General features: G+C 44.1%; 1 protein-coding gene across 1 annotated transcript in view; it reads left to right on the top strand.

The window, feature by feature from the left end:
* PAFAH2 (platelet activating factor acetylhydrolase 2) overlaps positions 1-9,469 on the top strand; it is a 35,137-nt gene extending 25,668 nt beyond the window's left edge. Inside the window, exon 11 of the mRNA XM_054571770.1 lies at positions 2,327-9,469. Coding sequence (XP_054427745.1) covers positions 2,327-2,421 — 95 coding nt within the window. The 3' untranslated portion in view covers positions 2,422-9,469. The remainder of the gene's footprint in view (positions 1-2,326) is intronic.
* The last annotated feature ends 13,436 nt before the right edge of the window (positions 9,470-22,905 follow it).

Here is a 22,905-nt window from a genome sequence, read left to right as displayed (position 1 = left end):
TCAGAAAATCCTATTGGCTTCAAAATATATATGGAATCTTATCATTTGTCATCAACCTATAACTACCATCCTGTGCAAGTCATCTCTCACCTAAATTAAAATTACTGTATTAATTTCCTAACTGGTCACCCCATTGCCACCTTTACCTCCCTACACAGTCTTTTTCTTTTTTTAATATTGCTGATTTTCATTTTTTAAGATTTTATTTATTTATTTTCAGAGAGAGGGGTAGGGAGGGAGAAGGAAAGTGAGAGAAACATCAGTGTGTGAGAGAAACATCCGTTGGTTGCCTCTCCCAGTTGGGGACCTGGCCCGTGCAACCCAGGCATGTGCCCTGACTAGAATCAAACCAACAACCTTTTGGTTCTCAGGCTGGCACTCAGTCCTCTGAGCCACACCAGCCAGGGCACAGTCTTCTTAATAGTACAGCCAAAGTGATCCTGTTAGAAGGTAAGTCAGATCTTGTCACACCTCTGCGCAGATCCTCCAGTGATTCCCCATTTTTCTAAAAGTCAAAGCCAATCTCCATTGTCCTGGTACACCAGATGGTGTGGTCTTCCAGTCCTTCCCTACCTCCCCTGCTGCTCTTCCCGTAGCCTGTTTCACTCTCGCAAGCCTCCAACATTCCAGGGACACTCTGGCTTCAAGCCTTTGTAGTGCTGTTCCCACTGCCTGGAAGATATTTCCTATATGGTCTCATGGCTCACTCCCACCTCCATCAAGTTTTTGCTCAAATTTCACCTTTCCAGTGAGGCCCACACTGACCAGCCTTTTTAAAACGTTGTACCTTTGTGCCCTGGCTGGGGTGGCTCAGTGGATTGAGTGCCAGCCTGTGAACCAAAGGACCCCTGGTTCGATTCCCAGTCAGGACACATACCTGGGTTGCGGGCCAGGTCCCCAATAGGGGGCGTGCGAGAGGCAACCGCACATTGATGTGTCCTGCTCTTCCTCCCTTTCCCTCTCTCTAAAAATAAATAAGTGAAATCTAAAAATAATTAAAAACAAAACATTGTACCTTCCCTACCTCCTCTCACCTCTGTCCCCTGGCCACCACCACTGTTTCTCTTATCTGGCACTTTTTTTCCTTAACACTTCTCACCTTCTCACATCTCATATAATTTATTGTCTATTATTATCTCTGAGTACTAGATTATGAGCTCTTTGAGGATAAGGATTTCTCTTTGATTGTCGATGGACTTTTTGGAACTAAGAACAGACTGTGGCACATCATGAATGTGCTCAGTATTTTTTGAATTAATGAATATGTAGCACTTATTTGTTGAGGACCTCTTTCATGCTAGGCTCTTTGGAGGGCACTGGGACCCAAAGATGAAGAAGAATGGGCCCTGCCTTCTGCCCCAGGTTTTGTTTGTTTTGAACAAGGACATCATTTGCCAGCTCAGCTGTGCCTTACTCCCTCAGCCTGAGGCCATGGACCCTTTTTGGCTGTTTACCCATGTAGTTAGTCCCATTTGCCCAAGGCCCCAGGGCCCTATCTTGAATCATACCCAGTGTTACGCTGCTTCATGATGCTGCCACCCTCTTCCTTCTACCCTTCACTGAGGTGGTCCTGGATTTGCATCCACTGGCTGACATGCAATGGACCTTTTCTTGCTCAGCAACATCCCTGAGCCTAGAAGTAGGCTTCCCATTTTCTTTCTTTTTTTAAAGATTATGTTTATTTACTTTTAGGGAGAGGGAGAGAAACATCAGTGTGCAAGAAATGCATCAGTCGGTTGCCTCTCACATGCCCCCAACCAAGTATCTTGTCTGCACCCAGGCACGTGTCCTAATTGGGAATCGAACCAGCAACCTTTTGGTTCGTAGCCTTGTGTTCAATCCACTGAGCCACACCAGCCAGGGCGGCTTTCTATTTTTTCACCCTTTTTGACCAAAGTATGAATTCTGTCTCTGTCACTTACCCAGTGTAATGACCTTGGACAAATCAGATAGCTTCTTTGAGCCTCAGTTTCCTCAAATATAAAGTAGGGCTAATAACAGTACTTAACTGATTGGAATATTATGAAAATTAAATGAAGCAGTACATGTTAAATACAGCTCCTACAATGAGTTATTCTTCAATAAATGTTACTTTTTGTTACTATCATTATTGAGTTTTTGTGGATTAAGCAAGTCATTTATGAAGCATCTTTATAAAGGCACTGAATGAATAATAGTTAGCATTACTTGCTACCGCCATCACAACCAGTCTGTCTGGTACTCTCTGTGCTCCTCTCTCTAGAATGGCCCATTAAATCTGTGGTAGGTACTCTTTGATCTAACCTTACAACGATTTACCTACCCTTCCTGTTTGGTTTTTTTTCAGACTTGAAAGAGAACTATGACCAATGGAACGACTTCATTGAAGGCATTGGACCATCACTCACCCCCGGGGCTCCACACCATCTGTCCAGCCTTTAGACACAACTGACCGTTTATAAAAGGTCACAAATGGGAGAGAAGCTGAGCTGAATTCCCATTTGGTGTCTACCCATGACCTCCTATCAGGAGGTGGTCGTCGTGGTCGTGGCCCTTCTTTACAAATCGAAAGGAGATCATCACACTGCTGATTAGATAACTGGGCACTTTGATCTTGGACTAGTTGATCCTAAATTCATGGTAGGGCCTGGATCACTTACTGATTGGCACACTGACTTTCTGGGGCCTGAGCCCTGATGGTTTAGGCAACAAGCAGCAGGGTGGGGCTGGGAAGCACCCAAGCCCTAAGATGAGCACTCTGAGTACTACTAACCTAGCGAGCTGACGCCCTTGCCTTGGGCCAGTGTGGCTTTTGCAGTGGAGAAATGAAGCCAAAAGATGGAGTGAAAATTTCTACCTTCCAGACCTTTAGCCTAAATGGGCACCCTCTCTTCATACCTCTTAGCCCTCTCTCTCCCCAGGGCCACTTGGTAAGCTCTCAGCATTTGATGTAACTTGCTAGGATATGGACCATCATCAGATTTTCTGCTTTTTTTCAAGCCTTCTTAATGCACCAAACATAGTCCTCGGCCCTTAGTGTGGGCACTATCCTTGTGAGCCCACAGAGGAGAACAGACAGCATTGTCCTCATAGCATAGGGAGAAAAGCTGAGGTACCGAGTGGGGGGCCTCAGAAGCTCTGAATGTCTGGGAGTTGTGCTAAAAATGTATCTTGACAGAAGTAGGTTGAGTTGGAGAAGATAGAAAAGCAGCATTAGGCAGGCATTTGAACAGGCCCTTGCCACAGAGGGAGGTAGTACAGTCAGCCAGAGTTCAGGAGGCCACCCCTGCGGAGGTGCAGGAATACTTTGATCTTGCCTTTTACCTTCTTACCTCAGATGTCATGAGCCGCCAACTTGCTCAGAATCCGGGTGCTGCGAGTCATCTATGTTTTCTGCCTCTGAGGCCCTAGCCCAAATTTAAGTCAAGATATAGATTGAATTTGTATTCTGTTCCATTTATAATATGCATGATATTAATACTCATGTTTGCCTAATGAAATGTTGGAATATTCTCTATTTAATCTGCATTAGAGCAAGATGAGGAGCCATCTGGAAGTAACTTCTCCTTCTGTCTTTCTTTGTTCGCTTACTACTTGTGCCGTGTGGAAAGAAACTTTAAAAGGAAAGGAAGCCTTCCTGGGGATCTAGTTGAAAGCTGTCTGAGAAGACCAACCTGAAACACCTCTTGCCATTACTCTAGACGTCTTACCCTAGTTCAAGTAGAGGACCCCAGAGAAGGCAGGATTGAAAGGGAAATGCATCTCCACACAATGGGTCCAAGGTCAGTGCCACCACCACAATCTGGGACTAGGTCTCCCACCTCTCAGCCATTGTTCTAAGAGTTGAAACTTCAGGTCCATGGACGCTGTGAACCTTGGGAGGATCTGTGAATTCCAGGGAGACATAGGGTAGAGAGAGTATCATTAAAGCCCTGGGCACCAGAGTTCTATAGGCTGGTTTTGAGTCCTGTTTTCACCGTGGCTAACTGGGTAAATTTGAGCACATTGCATTCTCTTTCTACTTCTGGTTCCTCATTTCTAAGATGGAGATCTGCATTATGAATAGTTAAGAGGATTAAGTGAGAGGATGTATATGCCTATAGACTATTTAAAAATATGTTTCCTACTTTCCAAATATACAAGATTTTTCCAGTTATTCTATGGCTGTTGTTTTCTAGCTTAATTGCTTTTGGTCAGAGAAAATGACTCATACAGTTTTTATCCTGAAATTTGCTTGTTGGTCCAGTGTGAGGTCAATTTTGTAAATGTTCCTTATATGTTTAAAAAGACTATGTTCTGAAGTTGTTGGCTTACTCAACAACGTGATGGGTTTTCTTCTATGAGGGTGCAGACAGACATGTAACAGGGCCTTCCCATCCCCAACTGAGCCCTTCAGCACTCACAGAAGCAGTAGATGCCGCCCCTTACGCCTGGACTCATTCTATGCTGAGGTTCGGGCATCTTTAGCATGTGAGACCCAACTTCATTCTACCTTAAACCTATACATGATACATGTGTTGTAAAGACTGGGAGCCTCCCTGGAGAAAGAAGTTGTTTGGAAACTGAATGTATCACTCATCCACTTCAGTTCCTACTCTGGCAGGGACTCATTTATCTGGCAATATCAGAGTATGTGAATTTTCCCTGTAATCAAAAATTATCCTTTGAGCCAAAAAATATAACATTGACTCTTTTCAATGGTAATTTACCAAAAAAGATAATGCATATACTTCTTAATGTGAACTGACCTCATTTAACTTCTTAGGATGTTTCAGTCAGGACAGACTAGATTATATGGTAGTAACATGCAACCCTGAAAAGCAACAGAAGTTTCTTTCTTGCCCATGCTGCTTCTCCTCTGTTAGTCAGCTGGAGGCCCTGCTCCATGTCATTTTTATCTTAACTTGGGGACTCAGGCTGGCAGAGCTGCCACGATCTGGAAGTGCTGGGAGAGAGCATGGTGAAACTTTCTGCCCAGAAGTGACACTGATTATTTCCATCCACATTTCATTGGCCAAAGCAAGTCATCTGGCCATACCTAACATCCCATCGCATCCCAAGAGAGCCAGAATATCTGTGACCGGGCCTAATGTCAGAGCAGTGGCACCCTCCGGGCTGTGAAGATATGGATGACTATTTGCATCTATGCTGCATGGCCCCCAGCAGCTGTCCTCTTAGTCCTTTGATTGCGTTTCAGTTTGTATTGTCTCCCTTGTGGTCAGGCGGCCAGCCATTATTCTTCATTGCCTTTAACATGCCAGCCCCTAGCAGCTCTCCCCATTCACTTCAGAGCTATTACTTCTTATCAGTTACGTCATCTACCACCATCTAAAGTAAAACCAGGTAGTTACTGAGAGAGGTCTTCAGGAACTCTCCTGCAACTAAAATGTACTGCCTTTGGTGCTTGGAATTTGTAACCCTTCCTTTCACTGATCAGAAGGGGTATAACAAGGTTTTTGGCCCTTTGCCCTGGTTTTTGGTGAGCTTCCAGAGACTCAAAGGTCACCAGATAAATGGCCTTTAGATAGGCAAGATAATCCTGCATATTAATTGTCATGTACTGATCAACTGCTTGCTAGTGTATCCTTTTGAGAAGCAAGGATGTCTTGGGTGTCTTTTGCATCTTATTCTCACCCCATTATAGAACTGTTCTCATGGAGGCCTCCTAGTGGTATATTGTAAAGTTTCTGTGAAGGGAATGGTGCATCAGTTAGGGAGGGAGGTGAGTAAATAAACACAGGATGGAATGAGATTCCTCATCCCTTCCACATCCTGGGAGCATCAGGCTGAGGCTCCTAACACAGTCCCCAAGCCCCTTTCTAGTGTGTGTCCTGACACAGCTGCCCCCTTACTCTTCCTCAGGAAGTCTGGGCTCTTGAAATGACAATTGATGGATTCCACCTTCATGTGTTGGCCTTGTGGGGACCTTTATCTGCTCCCTTTGTCTTCTGGGGCACCCCTTCCCCTTGGCCTACAAAGTGATAGAAGGACAAGAGAGGCCACACTCTGCACTTGGGACCTGGTCCTTATTAAGAAACTCACTTTCTGTCCCTTCACAGCCAGATGCAAAGGCCAAGTGTCCCTGGCCATAGCTGCATGGCAAAAGGACGACAACGACTATGATCATGATGATCACTGTAATAACCAACATTGATTAGGCCCTTATTACGTGTCAGGGACTGTGCTCAGTGCTTACACGCATCATCTCATTTGCTTTTTACAGTAACCTCAAGAGGTCAGGTGGTATGAGCCTCATTTTGTGCATGAGGGAACAGCCGTACAGAAGTGATTGGATCAAGCTCTCACAGCAAGATTTTGGCAAAGCTGGGATTTAGGCATCAAAATCCAAGCTTTTAATCACTGGGCAGTCCTGCCCTAAGGCACATTCTTGGTTTTGCCCATAACCCTGTCTGTTTAAACTGTCAGGGTATAAGGAATATCATTTCATGATAGATGGAATCAAGAATGTCAAATTCTCTGGCAATTTCTATATGAATTGCATTGAGAGTCAGTGAGATTTTTAGCGCTACTGAGGAGTGGGTTGGAGAGAATTGAGCTTCACTTAGGGCTGTGGGTCAGATGCTCTGTTGATTTGATAGATGAGGAAAGCAGTTCAGGGATTAAGAACATGGTCTTTGAAATCAGATAATTCCTATTTTCCTTGTGATTTATGCTAATTAACTTATATGAGCTTCAGTTTGCTCATTTGTAAAATGGAAATTTTAATAGCATTTATCTCTTAGAGTTGTAATAATTGAAATAATGCATGTAAAGAATTTAGCATGGTGTCTATCCCAAAGGGTTATTAAATATTACCTATTTTTACTAGCATTGTTTTATTTGATCTCCTTACATATCTATAAGATGAGATAAAATTTGCTCTTGCCCTCAGCGGCCCCAGATGGTCTTGGTCTAAGTTCTTATTCCAGCTTCTGTTTCACAGTTAGTTCCCTCACATGAAGTCTTCTGTCACTCAACTACGACCGTTGTGTGCGGGTGGAGCTGGATGAAGAGAGAGTTTTTCCATTCCATTTGCTCTCATTTCCCTGCTCTTCCCATCAAAGATCAAAATCCACACCATTGTTCCAGTCTTGTAGGCTTTCTTCACCACCAGGAAAAGTCTGCACTCTTAGATTCTGGTTTGGGTTTTAATTTCACACATGATCATCCAGACGCACATGTCTGTGCACCAGAAGTAAACCGAAGGCCCTAAAATGGTGAATGGGAGAATCAAAGGAAAAAGTGTGTGTAGCCATTGGCCAAAGGGAGAAGGCCCTGAGGATTGGGAATTTATATAAGGACTAATTGTGTTAATTTTTGTCTGCTGCCTCTGAGACAGGGAGGGGAGAGGGTAAAGTGCCCAATGACCTGAGGAGAAACTTCCCAGGTGTGAGATAAAATCCACAAATGACCTCTGCAGAGCTCTCTCCCTCACTGTCATTTCTGATTTCCTGCCAAGTTCTATTGTTTCTCCCCACTTGTTGGTTCTCACTCCTAGCCCATCCTTTCCATTTCATTTGAGTCAAGTCCTTCCCATCACCTCACCCCTGTAATCATTTTTACAGCCTCCTGGACCCTGATTTCTCCTTTCCACTGCATTCTGCTGCCAGATCTTCCTGAAACAGCACTCACATCAAAATACCAGCCTGGCAAGGCCGTCTAATGGAAAGAACAAACTGACTGGAGCCCTAGGATCTTGTCCCAACTCTCACAGTCTCTCAACCTATGACCTTGTGTATATGCTTTTCCTCTCATGACCTCTGTTTCCCTAACTATAAATTTGGATACAGGGTGGTCCCTAAGGCCTCTTCAGTTCTGGCATTTTACCATCTCTGTCACTAAGTTGTCAAGAATCTATAGGACTTCCTTCTTCCAGTATGATTGCATCTCACCCCCTCGTTCTGTCTGGCTTTGCTCCACTTCTCTCCTGGGCTGCTTCCCAGGCACTCTGCTTTTTCCACAGGCCCTTTCATATGCCCACCCATTCCCCAAGCAAACACGCATGCCCTTTCTCGCGATCTTTTCCTGCTTGCAGGGCCTTTCCAGCCTCCTCTCTGTATATCCAAATACTGCTAACCCTTAGGCCCGTTTCTGTTCCACCTCTTCTGTGAAAGCCTTTTTGATTAAATTCAACTAACATTTGATCTCTTGGCCTTCTGCTTCCCAAGAGAAATATATTCTGTGCCATATTTGGTATTGTACTTTATTACATTATTGCAGGAGCAGGGCCCATCTGTTGGACAGGGAAAAGCATCCTCCTGTTGACCGGCATGGGGAGCAGTGATCACTTTGCCCCCCCTCCCCATCAGCAGGCTTCTTGTTCCCCAGCCAGACTTGGGAACAGCTGGTATTCGCCCAGCCTTCTGATGTCCCCAGCTGCCCCTGCTTCCCCTTCCTTTGGTTTTCTCAGGTCCCAGCTGTGGGGCCCTGGGCAGAACCACCGGTGATGCAGCCGAGGGCAGCCAGAGCAAATGAGAGGTACATGGACATGTAACATTGAGAGTTAGAAGGCGGGCAGAACTGAGCACAAATCACACCAGTGTTGAAAATGAGGGAAAGCAGTTTGCCAGCTTATTTTTCCCATCTTGCTTTCATCTAAAAAAAGAAGCTCAGAAATACAGTCCTCCTCAGTCTGCTAAGCCAGGTGGTCTCTAGATTCCTGCCAAGTGCGCATATATAATTATTCATCTTTATGGAATCACATCCAGGTCTGAATCTAGACACTGACTTCTTTCTTTTTTTCTTTTTTTGCCATTTTTTTTTTAAATCCTCACCCAAGGATATGCTAATTAATTTGAGAGAGAGAAGAAGGGAGAGAGTGAGAAACATCCATCAGTTGTCTCCCGTACGTGCCCTGACTGGGGATCAAACCCACAACCTGTGTATGTGCCCTGACTGGGAATCAAACCCAAAATGTTTTGGTGTACAGGACAACATTCCAACTAACCGAGCCACCCAGCCAGGGCACTTTTTTGCCATTTGGTCTGGAACCAGTGAATCCTTGAGCCTTTGTTTCTTCTTCTATAAAATGGGGTCACTAAGAATATCTGCCTCGCCCTCTCAATATTTGGGGGGATTCCATGTAAGATGTAAGACCACTTTGTAATTCATAAAGTATTGGACAAACATATATTGCTATTAAAAGTAAATGTGCCATATTTTATTTTTGCTATAGTGTGCAGCTAGTTAATGAGCACTTATTTTGTGCCAAATACTGTGCTAAGTATTTTACATACATTTCAGGTACACTTAATCCTCACAACATTCCTGTAAGATAGTGTGTATAGTGTGTCTTATGCCCTTTCAACAGATCAGGACAGTGAGGTTTGGAAAGATTGGCGTTGGAGCCTGGATTTGAACTTAAACTGCTGGGTTCCAAAGTCGGTGCTCATAATTCCTGTCCATTCCTGTCTCACAAAAAGAAAATGGTTCTTTACTCTATGTAAGCTAAAATAACCCACAATGTAATCTCCAATAAATGCCCTACACAGCTGGGTCATACAGAGAGTCATTTTTGTTGAAGACCTCACTGAGTCCTGAGTCCGTCCATCCATCCATCCATCCATCCATCCACCTACCTCATACAAAGTTAACAGTTAAGGGAACCAGTCCGTTAGTAATGTACTGTATAAACCATGGAGCCAATCAATGGGCAGAATTATTTTTTTTAATCTCTAACTCACATACTATAGATTAGTGATTCTCTGCTCCAGTTGCACATCAAAATCACTTGGAAGCTATGTAAAAATACGTCCTGGCCATGTCTCCAGAGACACAGAGATGCTGATTCAGAAGGTATCGGCCCAGGGGGGTGTGTGTGTGCGAGAGAGAAAAGCTCCAGAGGTATTCCTGATATGCAGCCAATACAGGAACATTTGCTATGATTTAAAACCATTAGCCTATTTTATGAACAAGAGTTTGCGAGCTGAAAATACATATGGGTCCAGCAGAAGTAACGCCTGCTTGAGTGGTTAGTATGGTATGTGAATGTCTCACACAAGATGGACAGCAATTTGGACATATCACCTAAAATGTCATATGGTGTGTGTTAGTGTGATAGTTATGTTACAGAATTACATGCTTATGATTTTGTAATAAAAAGGGGGTGTCATTTGTGCCAGACCCTGTATACAATCATGACATTTTAGACTTGGGAGAGTCCTTATGTCATTTGGTCTACAAGGAAACCAGAGCTTAGAGAATTTCAGCAAGTATCTGGCAAACCTGAACTAAAACTCAGATCTTCTGCCTCCAGTCTAGTGTTTTAGATACATCCATGGGCACCAGGGTTTTGTTGGATGACAAAGAAAATCCTCAGGACCCACTCACTGTGACATCCCTGATTTCCAGAAAGCGATCACACTTTGCAGTTTTTGTGTAGGGAGGAAGCCTGGCAGGAAGGCCTGTGAGAACCTACTGGGATGGCAGTTCTCATGTGTGTTCATTCATTCTACAAGCACTCATTGAAGCTTATACTATGGCTGGCACCATCCTCATGCAACTGAATCTAGAGGGCAAGAAAGGCAAGTCAGCAGGGGCTGTGGATGAGTGTTGTTACAGGACATACATGAGGCTCAGAAGTGGCATAGGGTGCATTCAACTTCAGCAGAGTAAAAGGGCTTCACAGAGTATCATGTACTGGACCCAGGTGTTTGTAGTAGTTATCTGTTGCTGTATAATAAATTATCCCAAAATTTAACAGCTTAGAACAACAAACATCTCATACTTTCTGTGGCTCAGGAAATCGAGTGCCTCAATTGTGTGGTTTGGCTTAAGGTCTCTCATGAGGTTGCAGTCAAGATGTCAGCTGGGATGTCTGAAGACTTGACTAGGACTGGAGAATCCGCTTCCAAGCTAGCTCACTCTCATGGCTGTTGGCGGGAGGCCTCAGTCCCTTGACACGTGGAGCTCTCCATGGGGCTGCTGCTGAAGACAAGGCAGCTGGCTTCTCCCAAAGCAAGTGATCCAAGAGAGTAAAATGGAAGCTGTAACGTCTCGTATGACCCATCCTGGGAAGTCATACTCCATAATTTCCACAATATCCTATTAATACACAGGTCAGGCCTGTTAAGTGTGGGAGGGGACTAAGCAAGGGCATGAATACCAACCAGGAGGTGGAGCTCGTAGGGACCATCTTGGAGACTGGCTCCCATAGTATTGAAGACAAATGGAATTCCAGATGGACAAGAGAGAAGAAAGGTATTCCCGACAGAGGAAATACCGTGTAAAGCCACTGAAATAAATAAGGCAAGTGAACAGGGCATAGCATGTTCAGGACATTGTAACTGTTTTTGAAAACACGTGAAAAATAAGGATATAGGAGAGTTTACAGAAGAAATCAGAGTCTTCTATGCCAAGTGCGTGAGTTAGACCTTACCAGTGGTTTTCAAATGTTCCTACATATTGGAATCACCTGAAAAGATTTTAAAACTTCCAGTGCCAAAGCTACACCACTGTCAATTAAATAAGAATTTCTGGAGGTAGAACTGGATATCTGTAGTTTTAAAAGTTGCTCAGATGACTCCAGGGTTGAGAACCAGCAATACAGGCAACATGAAGTAACTGAAAAGCTTGAAGCAAGAGAGTCATGTGGTCAGACTTCCAATCTCCTTGGGGAAGAGGGAGTATAGCTACACCTTCCTTCTCTGCATGCCTAGAAAACCAAATATGAAAGGCCCTATGATCTGGACTCACTTCCTCACTTACGTATTGTAGGTTACCATCTCTACTACCAAAAAATGAGCAGGAATATTTAAAGTTTAGCAACCCCAAGTAAGTTCCCAGCATCCTAAATTACCTATTATTTTTAAATTTCCAAGCCTAAGGTTAGTGCCAACATTCTTATATCAACATAACCACTCTTGAGGGTTTTCTTTTCCACTTAATGCTTTCATTTCTCTATTCGTGGTTCTCACATCCAACTACCTGAGGTCGTAGAGTGTAAAGGACAGGGCATGGCCTTCAGAGTCAGATGGACCCCTGGATCTGAGTCTTGATGTCATCATTTACTAATTAGTTGGGTGACTTGACGTCTTGGGACCTCAATTAACGTCTGAGAAATGGCTATAATACTTACCTTGGAAGGTGTCAAGGATATGACCTGAGACTATGCGTGTCAAGACCTCTGCCCAGGACCTGGTACATAGTTAATGCTCAATAAATGTTAGTTATTCAGCATTCCAGATGACATTCATTGTTTTGTTGAATCAACACCCACCTTCCACCCCACGGGTCTGCTTAGTAGTTCTTCCCATTGCCAAACTATTAGAGCCATTTCTCATTGTTTTTAGCTGTAGCTACATTATTATGTTATACATTATTCTTTGCATGAATTGATGAGACTTAAAAGTTGTTTCCCTAATTTTTCAGTTGTGGGAATGGAAGATTGGAGAGGTGAAGTATCTTTTCAAACAAAATTCATAGAGCTTGTTGGTGGCAGAGCCAGGACTAGGGCCCAGGGCACAGGTACTCTGAGTCTTGGCCTTATGTTCTCTCCACCATGCCACGCAGCCCCCGTACTCACAGGAGACTTGAAGACTGGCCCTTCTCACCTTCTTTTCCTCAGGCTGAATGATTCAGATCTCCCATTGTGTCCTCTGACATTTCTCCCACCCTTTCATCATCCTAGAGTTTCGTCATCAATCCAGTATAATTGGAGCAGAATCCCTGCTTATCCCCTAGAGGGAGGGGGAGCAGACAGTAACTAATGCTTTGGAGATCTGGACTCATCTTTGGTGCTTCTGGATCGCTGTTGGTTGATGTTGTGCTGTCAGATGGGGATGGGAATCTTGTCTGGCTCAGACATACCCTCCCTCCCACCTGAAATGCTGTCTGACTTAATCAGATCCACCTTCCCAGAAAAGTAGCATTTAAAGGGACCATAGAGATCATTCTCTCACCTAGCCCCTGCTATTTAAAAAATAACTGAGGCTCAGCGATGAAGATTGATCAGTGGCCAATGTGGGATTGGGACCCAAGCCTCCTGACTCCCATTGTGGTGTTGGGGAGAGGCCACTGGAGCCAGGCAGGTCTGGGGATACCAGCTGCATGAACTTGGACAAGCGAATTAAATGATGCCCAATCTTCCATAAAATGGTAATACCCAGCTCAGGATTGTTATAAGGATGAAATGAGATAACTAATGTAGAGTGTGGAGGACTGTGCTCAATAAATGGTAGTTATTCAGTAGGCTGCAGTGGTTAGGAGTCTGGGCTCTGGAATCAGAGATGGTTCAAAACCTAGGCACCCACTTACTACAAGCTGGGTGATCTTAGACAACCTATTTAAAAACAGCTAATATTGAATTTATTCTAGGCATTAATCCAAGTGCCTTAGAAATATTATTCCATGTAACTTTCCCAACAATTTAGGAGGAGAAGGTACTGTCAGTATCCTGATTTTATAAGTGAAGATACATATACTGAGGCATGGATCAATTTAGTAATTTTACTTCACTTTCCTATTGTTTTTCCTGATTATTCTCTAGTTTGAATTCTTTCTGCCAAACATCCACCTTCTCTTCCTCAATGCTTAGGAATTTTCTCCTGATTTGTGAACTTTGGACAGGCCGTAGTTTCTTCAACACCCCCTCACCTCTTCTCTTCACCGAGCTCTGCTCCGCCCCTCTGTGCCAGCGTGGCCACTGACTCTCTTCCTCAAGAAATCTGCCTGCAAGCCTGTGCAAGTCGCTCCAGCATCTTCTCTCACCTGCCTCCAGACAACTCCTGGAGCTGTTCCTCAGGCTTGTCTGTTTCTCTTGTCTTGGTGTTATCTTCTGTTCAGTCTGTGTTGTGCACCCTGGTTCTCCCTTAACACAAGGACTTCCTGAAGGACAAGTGTCCCTGGACAATTCAATACAACCAACATACCTGATTTTGTCACCTCTGGACCAGGTGTTGGGTACGGGCCCAATTGTTAAACCAGGCTGACAGGTCATATATCATGCACCCCTTCTTGCATAAGAACAAAACTTGGATTTCTTACCCAAATTATGTAAGTATGAAAACATGAGGGTCAGCAAACATGTGGAACTGGAAACTCCAATACTCCTTTGGTGGAACAGCAGCAAACCACTTAACTTTAAATATCTGGATGGTAGTAAATTAGGAAACACCCATGTTATTAACAAAACATGAAATAACCAGTGTTTTAAGATTTAAGTGCTTCTTTTGTCTGGTTGGCATAAAGGATATGTGCTTTTTTTTCTCTTTCTAATCCTTGTACTTCTATCTTTTCTACTTTTTTATGAGGAAAAAACTTATAGATAAAAGCTAAAATAATAGCACAAAGAACACCTGTAAATCCACTACCTGGATTTAATAATTTGGAGACTCTTACTCGAGCAGTTTATAAAATGTCACCTTCACAGGTCTCTTGGGTTAGTTCTTCTGTTTCCTGTATCCCATTTTCTTCCTGGGATTCCTTTTTTTATTTTTCTAGAGTATGCCTACTTTTTTGAAAGGTTGCCTAAGAGGGAAACTTGGAGTCCTCGTAGGACCTCAGATACCTATGCTAACTTGGCCGAGGAGCGAATTCTAGCTGCAGTTTCCCCGCCCCCCGCCCCCCCCAAGAGCTTTGAAGACCTCACCGGTTTATCTTGCTGCATACAGTGCTGCTGTGGAGAGATCTGGTGCTGGTCTAAGCCTGGGCCCTTTATTTCTGGAAACTTTGGAGACCAACCTTTATCCTCAAAGGTCAGACACTTCACTAATATGTGCCTAGATATGCTTCTCTTTTTGCTTGAAAGACATTTTTTAGTAAAGGACTTGGGCAATTAGTATAGACAGACAGCTGGTGAAGATTTTCTCTGAAGCCCGTGAAGTTCTCTTTCTCAGAGAGAGGATCTCTTTCCTGAGTGGGAGATCTAGCTGTGGGATCTGCTAAGTGGGCAGGGCCTGTCCATAAGTAGGCTTCCCTTTAGGGGGGATCTTGGGATCCCCACAAGTGTCAAAATAAAGAGTGGAACAATATGTTACAGGTCTGTTAGTTGCAACTGACAGAAAGCAGACTGGATCTAGTTTAAGAAAAAGAAAAAAAAATTATTGGCTTAGGAAGTTTGAAGTGGGTTGCTGGCTGTCTCCATGGTTGGCAGGGCTCCACAATCCCAGAGAAAGATCTTGGGGATGTTCTCTACCAGTGACCGTATTATCAGACCCTGTGGAATGAGGCTGACTATGCTTGGATCCTGTACATACCTCTAGGGTCACTGTGGACAGGTTACAGGCACTGTAACTGTCCAGGCCTGAGCCATGGCCCAACTCTTACACCAGGGCAGGCATGGACCTGTGATTGATATCTACCAGAACCGTGTAGGATGGCAGAAAGGCAGGAAGCCCCCCAAAGGGTAAAATTCAAGCAGACAGACCACCCGTATCCTCATAAGGATCCTAGGGTATTCATTCCCGGATGGATCTGCCTCTTTATTTCCCTTCTGGGACTTCTGGCTTTTTCACTTGGGAGCCCTCCCTAAAATCTTTCACTGTGTTTAGAAAGCACTTTCAATGCCTTTAGAAGATTTTAAATTAGACATTCAACTATGGATGCGTTGACACAGCACTATTCATGTGAGGACATTTACCCTAAAAACCAAATCATTAAATGTATAGGCTTTTGTTTTTGTTTTTTACTTTCAAGTGCACATGTTAGGCAGACATCCTCACTTCCACTCCAAGCCGCGCCCAATGCCAGCTCTCCCCTCTGGAAATCAGGCATGAGCGGCAGTGGAGTGGGGTCAGAGGCACGGTGGAGATCAGGAATACGGTCAAGGTCAGCGGTGCAGTGAAAGTCAGGGGTAAGGTGAGTGTCAGAGAAAACCTAACGGTTAGATACGTCTTTCATAAGCTACTTGGTAATTTTTTTAATGGTAATTCTATATTTTGACTCAGTTCTATCAAAATGTCTCCCCTGTCAAAATGTCCCCCATAGCACATTGGGTTTGCCAAACTGCCCTGCTTTGAGGCACTGTTGGACCAAGACTCAGATGGAGGACTCCCAGGCCAAAACTCGTATCAGATAGGGCACTCTCCCCTGGCAGAGTGGGCCCGAGTCCAGGCAGGACAGATTCCAGGCCCAGATTCTGCCCTCCTTTGCCTCCTGTGAGCAGCCTGAGCTGAGCAGTAGGCCTGAGCAGATGCGCCGCCCATTTTTTGTCTCACTCCCGCGCGCCCCCTTCCTCTCCCTCCTGGGTTGCTGTTCAGGGAGGTGAGGGTGGAATGGGCAAGGGTGAGCTAGCTGCCTGCTTCCACCCTCCAGACCCCCACTTCTGCTGCTACTCCGTCTCTCCGGCCTCCTTGTTTTTCATAAATAAAACTAACCCTAGAGGATGCCCTCACCTTCCTGCTCCACCCAGTTCAAAAGCTGCAGAGCCTGTAAGACTTCCTCTTAACTGCTCTGGGTGGCTGGTAAAGCGATCCACAGCCCTTGGATCCCTGACCCCTGGTGTAAACAGGGCAGCTGACTCCCCAAGGACCTGTCCTTCCTCACTTAGGGTCTCAGCCTTCAGTTACTATTTTTATTTGTTTTTCATTTTAATTTCTCTTTGTTTTTTGCCCCTGTGTTTTACCCACACTCCACCATCCCTGTTCTTTGAGTAAGTAAGAGATGCTGAAGCTGTAATAAAATACCAGCAATTGAATGGCTTAAACAGACTTTTATTTCTCACAGTTCTCAGGCTGGGGAGTCCGAGATGAAGGTGCTGGCTCATTTGGTTCTGGGAGAATTTTCTCTCAGTGTCCTCACAAGGCAGAGAGAGAGAAAGTTCTGGTCTCTTTTCCTTCCATCATGGAGGTCCTACCCTCACGACCTCATCTAAACCTAATTACTTCCCAAACGCCCTGCTTCCAAATACCATCACATTGGGAGTCAGGGCTTCAACATTTAAATTTGGGGGAGAAACAAACATTCAATACATAATAGAGGTTTATTGTAAAAATTTTGAAGAATATAAAAAGGCAGCAAAAAGCACAATTGTCCTACCATCTAAAAGTAGTGTTATACACTTCTAGCATAATTCCTTCAAGTATTTGTCAGCACTTACTTTTGAAACTCTAGATCATACAGCTCTGGCCAGGTGGCTCAGGTGGTTGGAATGTTGTCCCGTACACCCAAAGGTCAAGGGTTCAATCCCCAGTCAAGGCACATACCTAAATTGTGAGTTTGACTCCTGGTTGGGGCAAGTACAGGAGGCAATCAACTGATGTTTCTCTTTCTCTCTCTCTCCCCTTCCTGCCTTTCTAAAAATCAATTTTAAAAAACAAATCCTTGGGCAAAGATTTTTTTATTTAATAAATAAATAAAAACTGTAGATCAAACATATAACGTTGTATCTTTTAAGCATTTTCCCATGTTAAACAATCTTTATAATATTTATGTATTTACCATTTTATTTTTTTAAAGATTTTTCTTTACTTTTTGAGAGAGGGGAAGGGAGGGAGAAAGAGAGGGAAAGAAACATCAATATGTGGTTGCCCCTCACGTGCCCCCAACCAGGGACCTGGCCCGCAACCCAGGCATGTGCCCTGACTCGGAATCAAACCAGGGACCCTTTGGTGTGCAGGCCGGCACTCAATCCACTGAGCCACACCAGTCAGGGCTGTATTCACCATTTTAAATGACTGAGTAATATTTTACTCTATAACTGCGCCATAAATTATGTGTGCAATCTCATAATATCAGCCACTGAGATTGTTTTTACTTTTTTACTATAAAAATTAACTTTATTCCTTATGGTGGAACTGTTTTGTCTTAACTATAGTTGTAGTCCCACAAATCTACGTATGACAAAATTGTATAGAACTAAATACACACAAATGAATGCATGTAAAATGGAGAAATATGAATCAAGTGTGTGGATTCTATGAATGTCAATTCCTTGATTGTGATTATAGAAGGTATTACTGCTATAGACAAAATGTTTGGGTCCTCTCAAAATTCATATGTTGAAACTTAATCCCCAATGTGATAACATTTAGAGGTGGGGCCTTTGGGAGGTGATTAGGTCGTGAGAGTGGAGCCATTATAAAAGGGGCCCCAGAGAGTTCCCTCGCCCCTCCTGCCAGGGGAGGACACAACAAGAAGACCACCACCATCTCTGAACCAGGAAAGGGGCCCTCACCACATATGTAATCTGCCAGCATCTTGGTCTTATGTTTCCCAGCCTCCAGCACTGTGAAAAATAAATGTTTGTTTTTTAAACCACCAAGTCTATGGCGTTTTTGTTACAGCAACCTGAACAGACAAAGACAGTTACCACTGGGGAAAACTGGGTGAAGGATACATAGACTCACTCAGTATTATTTCGTACAACTGCATGTGAATCTAAAAACTAGCTCAAAAAGATTTTTAAAAAATCCACTATTGTGGACATCTTTTGTATGTACATGTGTACACCTCAACTTGTAATTATTTCCTTTGGGTAGATTCCAATGAGAAGAATTACCCTTAAGAAATTTCAGTAAGAAACAAGAGCTCTCGATCTTAGCACATTGGAGTGTACTAGCCCTCATCCAAGAAACCTCGTGAGCATAGAAAACTGATGTGTGTGTCAGCAGAGGAAGAGGGGCGGGCCATACTCACAGACTGCCCGATGAGTCCTGAACACCAGAATGCCAGTTTACTGATCCACAATGAAAAATGTAAGTGGAGGGGACCAGGCCACCCCCCGACCTGCCCCGTCCTTCAGCCAGAGCTTTCTCTCCATGTGGCCCTTCACTGGCTGAGGCCACATTATAACCAGAAGATGGGTGATACGGATGCAGCCAGAGCCAGGCAAATTAAGTGACATGATCCAAGTGTTCAAAATTTCAGGCTAATGCCTGCTGTACATATATCTCCATAGGAAAGCTAAACCATTGTCACCAGGGACAGACAAATAAGTTCTTGGGCCACAGCACCCTCCCCTTAGTAAAGCTTGAGTGGGGACAGCCTATAGTTGCTTCTGTAACTCTTGCAAGGTCTAAAACCCCCGTTCCAGGCAGCACGTTGCTTCTTTAGGTGTGTGAATATATCCTAGTGAGTGATAGCCAAATCCTGTTGGCTGGGACCCATCTGTCTCATTAGAGCACTTGTTCCTAACCCCTGATTCAGTGGACCTCTGGAAGGCTCATAAAAAAGAGCCCCCCCGAGAATATAGTCAATAATATTCTAATAACTTTATGGTGTCAGGTGGGTGCAAAGTTTATTGGGATAATTCCTGAAACTAATATAATAATGTATGTCTACTGTAATGAAAAAATTAAAAAGCCCTGGCTGGTGTAGTTCAGTGGATTGAGCGCCAGCCTGCAAGCTGAAAGGTCACAGTTTCAATTCCCAGTCAGGGCATGTGCCTGGGTTACAGGCCCTGTCTCAGTTTTGGGCGGGGGGGGGGGGGGGGGGGTTGGGGGGTGAGAGGCAACCAATCACTGTTTATCTCCCTCTCTTCCTCCCTTCCCCTCTCTCTAAAAATGAATAAACAAAATCTTTAAAATTAAAAGAAAAAAAGTGCTCCCCTGAAGTTATGTGTATGGTCAAAATCCATTTTTCTGGAGAGATAGTTTGTGATGTTTGCCAGATTTGCAGGAAGAAGTATCAATTTAACAGTGAACATCATGTGGCCCCCGTGTTCCAGGCCTTGTACTGAGAGTTTTACCCTATACTACCTCATTAATCCCCGCTGAGGTCAGTAAACTTGCCCCACTTTAATGTTTGGGCGAGTTGAAGAACTACTGCTTTAAAATGACTTTGAGAATCTTTTCTACGGCACATTCAACGTCTGTGCTACAGAGAAGTGTTATCTACCCACCCCTCTTTTATCTTCCTAAATGAAGGAAAAAGTTACTGGCAACAGGCGCGCACACGGCGCTGCCAAATGGAGCTGTGGAATGGCTTTGTTGATTCTTCCTGGAGACTGAGCTCCGCTGTCTGCTCCAGCATCTCCAGTTACCTGTTTCATTTTGTTATTCACAGAGCACTGTGTGCACTTAAATTAACTTGTGAACTAGCACTTCATATCAGCATCTCACCCACTTTGACAGCTTGGATGCCATCCTCTATAAATGACCTTTCTTCCAAAAAGCAGTCTGGCTGTCTGTTTACTCTCCCTTTTACTCCATCAGAGCCTGGAAACTTGAGGTTTTCTAAAGGATCATTGGGTTGATTTTTATCAAAAGTGGTATGTTTTCTGTCAGCTTTCCCACAGAAAAGCAGGCAAAAAGTTATTCACTGAATACTGATTAATTTTCCAGGCACTCTTCTAGGTATTATGGATACGGCTAAAAATCCTTGCCCTCATGGAGCCCAAATTTTAGGGAGAGAAAACAGACAATATACAAGTAAAGATACAGATGTTTTAAGGTGTCCAGAAGATAAATAAAATAGGGTTGGTACATGGGGAGCACAGGGATGAGGCACTGCATGTTCACTTCCGGTGGTCGGGGAAGGCCTCACTCAGAGTGACAGCTGAGCAGAGACCTCTGTGGCACAGTGGGAAAAACAGGTTTAAGAGTAGGCAGACCTAAGCTCCAATTTTGACTCTCTTTTCTTAATTATGTGGCCTTGGGCTAGGCTCCTAGTCTGAGCTTTAGTTTCTCCATTTACACAGATAGATAAAAGTACCTAGTTTATGAGGATAGAGTTGTTGCAGCGTTTGCTATATAATCTTGAGAGTCCATCTAATCCAGCATTCCTTCATTGCTGGAGGGCCCTGCGTGGATCCAGAAGCCCAGGGGAGGGGCTGGAGTCCCCTCCCCTTCCTGAGTCCAGCAGCAGGATGAGGTCTAAACCTTCTCTAGTGATGATTTAGATGGAAGTCACTCTACAGCAATATGAATGCTTCTCTCTGAAAATAGAGGGATTTCATTTTTAAGAAAGGCTCCTCACATTTCCCTCTTCTCTCTGCCTGATAAAGATGTGGTCTTCAATCCAGTTCACTGATTGCAAAAGCCTGGATTGATTCAACACATTTGATCTATTTTCATCTCTCCACCACTTGCTTAAAATAAGGAGCTCATTGCTATTCCGCCCACGGCAGCGTTTAAATCATAACTGGGCTGGGAGCTGAATACATTTTTCTCTCTTCTGCTAAATATCATTTTTATCTTTACGGAGCCTTCAAGTCCTCAGACAACAGGGTCTGCTTTAGCAGTCCATGTGTTGGGGCTGAAGGAACAGAAAGGTGTTGAGGGACACCTCCCCAGCTCGGAGTGAGCTTCCCGCCCTGTGACTTCTTTGTTCCCCACTGAAAATTTTCCTGCGCTAGAGCTGACCGAAGCCACAGTCCAAGCTGTCACCAGTTCCTCCTTCTGTTGTCACCACCTTTCTGTCTTTGGTGGGGGAAAGAGAGCTTTGTGAGCCTTTCAGTCGCCAGTTTCTCCTGCAAAGGCTTGAATCTAAGCACTCCCGGGACTGAAGTCTCCCCTTCTTTTGACCCTATTTTAACAGGAGGTAGAAAATCAGCAATATGAGGAATTCAAAGAACTCCAGAAAGCATTTTCCTAAACATGAATTAAAAGAGAGTCTTGACTCCTAAAAGGAATGATGTCATCCTCTAAATTCAGCCTGAAACTCACACTTTTTCATCTCTAATCCTCTCCCATCCAAGCCTTAACTCTTCCCACGTACATCCTCTCCTTCTCCTTCCCTGGAGAAGGGTCAACATTATTATCATCATTTTACAGACAATCAAATCAATCCTGTCGGCGGGGGGGGGGGGGGGAGTCAGTGGCTTAGTCCCATTTAGGACCCGAGGTTCCCCTGAGGACAGCCTGGAGCCTGAAGTGTTCCTCAGCTGTCTCATTATTTTAACCATTATGAATTTTCCCTTTTCAGTTAGCCCTGTGCACTTGTGGTTAGAAATCCTTGCCACCCACAACTGCAGACCTCACGTATGAGGAAAGGCACTAGGAGAAAGAATAAGCGCCCCATTCTGCTGTTGGGAAAATTGAGAGTTAACTGGGAAAACAAAGGGTAAGGGCCTCTCAGCCGGAGCCATTCGGAAATGGCACTATGAAGTGAAGGGTTTTCCAGCAATGGAGGGCAACAGCTGCGAGCCAACTATAAGAATGGCAAGAAAACAGCCTCTGAAGTGAGTCAGCCTCTAGCCAATCCTGATTCTGCTATTTATTAGCCATGTTACCCTAGAAAAGTTACTTTGCTTTTCTGAGCCTCAGTTTCCTCTTCTGTAAAATGGGAATAATATATCTACATTGTAGGATTGTCGTAAGGTTCATATGAGATGACACAAGAAGAAGTGTCTAGCATAGTGTGCAATAAACAGTAGCTCTCCTCTAACTCTGTGTCATCTCTCTGTGACCTTGAGCAGGTCACTGTACTTCTCAGTGTCTTGAGGTCCTTGACTCCTATCAGGAATACTATGTATTCCTTTCCCTGCTTATATGTTGGGTAAGATGGGAATCAAAGTAAAAAAATGATGTCAGAAACCCTGTGAGAATATTAAAAGCATTGTTCTGGATATCTTCAACAAAAATGAAGGCTGGCTGGTGGCCCTCAGACTGTTTCATTCTTTCATTCATTCACTCAATGCTGGAAAATGTTTATTGAATACCTCCTCTGTGCCAGACACTGTGTTAAATAATGGAGACCCAAGGAAATCCCCAGGCTTTGAGGAATTCAAAGAGAGGAGAGACAACTCTAAACAAATAATGATGCCATGTAGATGTGAGGCCTTTTAAAGAGATGTATGAAATTGAAGAGCCCTTTCATTGAAGTGCCCAGAGGTGCTATGGGATGTAGAAAGGGGTACAGTGAGGAACAGCAGGAGCCAGGGAAAGCCCCACAAAAGGAGGAGGAGGAGGAGGAGGAGGAGGAGGGTGATGGGGATGTGGGGATGAGTGGGGAGGGGCAAGGGCAGAGGAAACACCTTGGGCAAGGCTCCAGAGAGTATGTGAGTAGTTTAGCATCGCCAGAGCACTGGCTGTTTGAGGAAAGTGTGGT

This window comes from Pteronotus mesoamericanus, unplaced genomic scaffold, assembly GCF_021234165.1.
Source record: "Pteronotus mesoamericanus isolate MK-2021 breed Mesoamerican mustached bat unplaced genomic scaffold, CSHL_Meso_final contig_221, whole genome shotgun sequence".
Lineage (NCBI taxonomy): Eukaryota > Metazoa > Chordata > Mammalia > Chiroptera > Mormoopidae > Pteronotus > Pteronotus mesoamericanus.
The sequence above is the reverse complement of the archived record's forward strand: the minus strand, read 5'-3'. Positions and strand labels throughout refer to the sequence as shown.